General features: G+C 40.4%; 1 protein-coding gene across 1 annotated transcript in view; it reads right to left on the bottom strand.

Moving 5' to 3' along the window:
• Positions 1–762: 762 nt before the first annotated feature.
• c5 (complement C5) overlaps positions 763–4,397 on the bottom strand; it is a 24,387-nt gene continuing 20,752 nt past the window's right edge. Inside the window, exons 38-42 of the mRNA XM_022767568.1 lie at positions 3,664–3,747; positions 2,206–2,295; positions 1,437–1,529; positions 1,215–1,353; positions 763–1,128 (exon numbers count right to left, since the gene is read on the bottom strand). Of these exons, the coding sequence (XP_022623289.1) occupies positions 984–1,128; positions 1,215–1,353; positions 1,437–1,529; positions 2,206–2,295; positions 3,664–3,747 (551 nt within the window). The 3' untranslated portion in view covers positions 763–983. The remainder of the gene's footprint in view (positions 1,129–1,214; positions 1,354–1,436; positions 1,530–2,205; positions 2,296–3,663; positions 3,748–4,397) is intronic.

The raw sequence follows: 4,397 nt of genomic DNA, 5'->3' as shown, positions 1-4,397 counted from the left end.
GAGACTATTACAGATTTATTTTGGAACTGCATCCAGGAACCTTTGGAAGGAACTGACTGCTTTTATTACGTCCAGAGTTTGCAATAATTTATCCCTAAAATGGGAGTATGTAATATTCAGTTTCCATGACCCAAATACTGAGGTTGATAATAAGTTTTATCTAATAAATCTTGTTATTTTTTTATGCAAAATTTCACACATCCATAAGAGTAAGTTTTCAAATAATAAACCATTATTTCCTGATTTTAGAAATTGAAAAATATATATCTACCATTTCTAGAAGTACAAATAGAAAAGCAATTAAGACATGTAATGCTTGCTTACATTATAATAGTTTCATTTAACATTATACCCTCATATACATTATATACTTTTATTTCTTTGATCTTTAATTTTCCTTTGGTTGTTAAACTGTTTATTTGTTAATATATTTGTTCTGATGAACTATTCACCATGCTTATGCTTGTTCATATGTATGATGTGCCCATACATTTTCAATTTAAAAAATACACTTCATGTCTCCTAAACAGAAACAAAACAAAACAAAAAAAGACACAGGCTTAATTCCTCTGTATCATTTGGGTCAATAATTCGATTAATCTCACATTTTCACCACTGAAGCAGAATATCAGTTATTATTTCAGCTCCTCCAAAAACTTTTTCACTCACACTTTTTCCTGGTTGTCTGGGGATGTAATGTAACTGTCACGTATAGCAGGGTAAATATAAAGGAGGTCATTGAACACACACACTGACAGCCACGACACTTCTTTACATCTTTACTGGCAGATTATAAATGATGGCACAGTTTGAAAAAGGAGAAATAAAATCCATTTACATTGTGATTGTTAAGCGAATAAAGCTACATTTGTCTGTACAGTTCACTGTGGTCACGTGTTTCCTGTTTATCAGTGTAGGTTTATCTTTATCCACACAGCTCTCATGAGTATTACGTTAAAAAGTGAAGCTGTTCTGCTGCAGAGTTATGATGAGTCCTGGCAGTTTTCTACCAGCAGCTTTAAAGAAACCTCCTCCAGCTGGGAAATGTAGTCTGCACAGTCAGGAGAAGAATTACAGTCTGTCGGCAACAGCTCCACCAGGGCCTCCGAGTCCAGAGCAAAACGAAACCTGCAGGATACGAACACAACACAGCGGGTCAGAGTGAGGTCACACAGGAAGAACTACAGGTGAGAGAGAGGTAGAGAGACACTGACTTAGAGCCGGTGCTGAGTGTGACCTCTGACCCGCTGGCTCCCATCACCAGGTACTGTTTGCCGATCTGGATGTCCACAGCGCTGCAGGTGGCCTTTTTTACCAGGTCCACCTCCGTACGTGAACGCACCTCGTCAAACGCTTCAGGACATGAGACAAGACAGTGTGACCTTCAGGAAATGTGGTGAAGATGAGTTTTAAAACGGAAACTAGCTGTGTCTCACTTTTATCTATGTTCTTCATGACTTCAACTACGGTGGCTGTGTAGGTCATAAAGTCTCCTTCTGCTGCTGAAGACTTCACGTCCACCTTAAAGGCTGCAGGGAGGAAACAGAATGTTTTTATCTGTTTTATCTCGGTTGAAAAGACACAGTTCAGGTAATAATTTTACTGTTCACCTGTTTCCAAATAAGTTTGTCTCACCTGTTGGTTTGTTTACAACCTGTCTGACTGTCTGTATACTCACCTTTCTTCTTCTTCTCACGACCACAAATAAAATCCAAGTTAAAAGAAACTGAACCATCTAAATCATTTAAATGCAAATAAAATGTCTAAAACATTCTCATTTTGTTTTTCTGTAAAGTGTTGGTCTGTTTCTTTGACCTACCTGACAGTCTCAGGTCAGCTAGAAAACTCACCTAATCTGTCCTTGAACTGTACACGTTCAGCAAGTTTTGCTACTGCTACATAGCTAGAATTAGCACTGACAGCCGTATACTCACTGTAGCGTCCAGTCTGCCATGAACACGTTGCTGCTCAGAGGACGTATTATAACCTCTTGTCTTGTAAATGCAACAATGGCTGAAGCTCTGGTCATGTGACCATCACCACCACCTTCTCCCGCCAAGAAACCACATTCAGCGACAGAGAAAACTGACATGTAGCTCATTTAATGACTCCTCATATCTTGAAGTTGCTCCTTGAAAACCTTGAAATCCTTGAACCAGGAGGTGAAATATTTAGTATTATTTTTGTATTTGGTCGCTCTCTCACCGTAGCTGATGTGAGGCTGGCAGGTCTCGTTCATGCGTTTGGCCACTGTCAGAGTCAGGTCCATGTTTCCTCTGTATGCAGCACAGGCAGCTGCCAGACAGTGATCAACAGACAGTTACAAGTAAATAGTTGAGCAGGTACAACTCTGCATCTTATGACTAAAACATGAACGTTTCAGCAGATAATCTTCACACCGAGGTTTTATTTCAGATGTGGAGGCAGTTTGTATCTGACCTCTGGTGACCTCCAGTTTTTGCCCCATCTCTCCATTATATATATAATCACATGTATCTTGGACAAAATAGTATAAAGAAGCTCATTTGCTGCTGTGGTCATGTAATATCATTTTGTTTAGAGCACCAGTTTCACAGGGGGGCTGCAGACCCCCCATCTCAGGTGTTAATGTAGCGATAGCTTGTTAAAAACACTGACAACCTCTGCTGTTTGTTCTATGGAGTCACATGACTAGCTAGCACATTAGCCAACACTCTAATCAGAAGATAGTTTGGTCTGGACCACAGTCATTGCTCCAGGGGCCAGTTTCACAAAGAGACTTTAACTGTGGGTTGGTTATAATAATAAAGTCAGACTTCAAACGTCTAAATAGAGCTGGGCAATTAATCAAATTTTATTTTCAATTATGATTCTGACCTCGAACGATTATAAAAACAGAATCCCAGATATCTTTAACTTGTATCATGTATATCGGGAATAACTACATGGAAACAACACTTTTTATTTTGAAATCAGTTTTTCTATTGTCAGTTTTTTTTAACAAAGTCAATGAGAAATCGTGTTGAATAAGTGCTACGTCTAAAGCTGTCGGCCTGTTTGTGAACAGCTACCGTCTCTAAAAACTCTCTCTCTTCTTTTTGCACTCTCCAAAACGTTAGCAAACCATGAGCCATGTGTTCCTGTTTCTTGTTGTTGGGCGCTACTGGTCAGAGCAGGTGTCACTGATTGTTACCGTGGTAACGTTAGTCTGGGGGTGAGGTGTCTAATGTTTCCGTCTTAAAACCAGTCAGTCTTTGTTTTTGTGAATCAGTCTGACTGACACCAGACTGATCTGGACTAACTCCACAGACCAGTCTGAAATATCCTTGTGAAACCGGCCCCAGGAGGCTCCGCCCCCTGTCCCAGAGGTCACGTCTGAAAATCAACTTCCTGGTTTATAGAAACATGGAGGAAGTTTCAGCTGTAGTCATAAATACTCAATAACAATAATAATACATTTTATCTGTCAAACATCTCATCAACCAGCAGCTGTTCTGACTCCTGATGATGCTGCAGTGATGTCAGTGACAGCCACTCTCAGCCAATCAGAGGCGGAGGCGGGGCCCGTCGCTGAGAGAGTTTTGGACCAGAAATATCGACAGTATATCTGTTATTGCTCTTTATAAAACATAAAAAAGGACCCGGCCGGTGAAGTTTTCTCCACAGTGCAGAGGGAGACGTTACCTGTCAGGCACTGACACTCTACTCCCAGACAGAGGCGCTGCAGCTTCTGCTCCTGGTTGGAGAACTGCTTGGTGCACATGCTGCCTGCAAGAGAAGAATCATTACTCGCTTACTGTTGAGTCATGTTCTGTGTGACTCTGATCTCCCTGCAGTCCGAGCTACACGTTGTTTAAAACCTTCTTCGCCCGCTGGCTGTGTTAGTCTGCGGTACGGAGGAAAATATATTATAATACAATAATTAAAGTATTTGGTCTGAAAAAAAATCTAAATCCACAACATGTGACTGTAAAACATGAACTCCTCTTCATCTCAATAAACTGCTCAAACCTCCAGAAATAAAACAGACGTGACGTCCAGAGTCCAGAGAGGAAGTCTGACTCTGTAAGAAAGAAAACTCTCAGTATCTGACGATTATAAACTAGAAAATCTGAATTAACTTCAACAAGAACAGAATTATGACGTCAGATTGTTGTTATTTCTACAGACCAGTGGTTCTCAACCTTTTCCAACTCGTGGCCCTTTGAAAATCTCAAAAATGTTGGTGGCCCCAGAACTATACAAGCTTACGCTGTAATTCCTCAATCATTGGCTTCTCACAGTAACACGCTTAACATAACACACGCTTAACACAGTAACACGCTTAACATAACACACGCTTAACACAGTAACACACTTAACACAGTAACACGCTTAACACAGTAACACGCTTAACACAGTAACACGCTTAACATAAC

The sequence above is a fragment of the Seriola dumerili genome, unplaced genomic scaffold (genome assembly GCF_002260705.1).
Source record: "Seriola dumerili isolate Sdu_G_001 unplaced genomic scaffold, Sdu_1.0 BDQW01001206.1, whole genome shotgun sequence".
Classification (NCBI taxonomy): Eukaryota; Metazoa; Chordata; class Actinopteri; order Carangiformes; family Carangidae; genus Seriola; species Seriola dumerili.
Note: the sequence above shows the minus strand (reverse complement) of the source record. Positions and strands in the feature narration are given on the sequence as shown.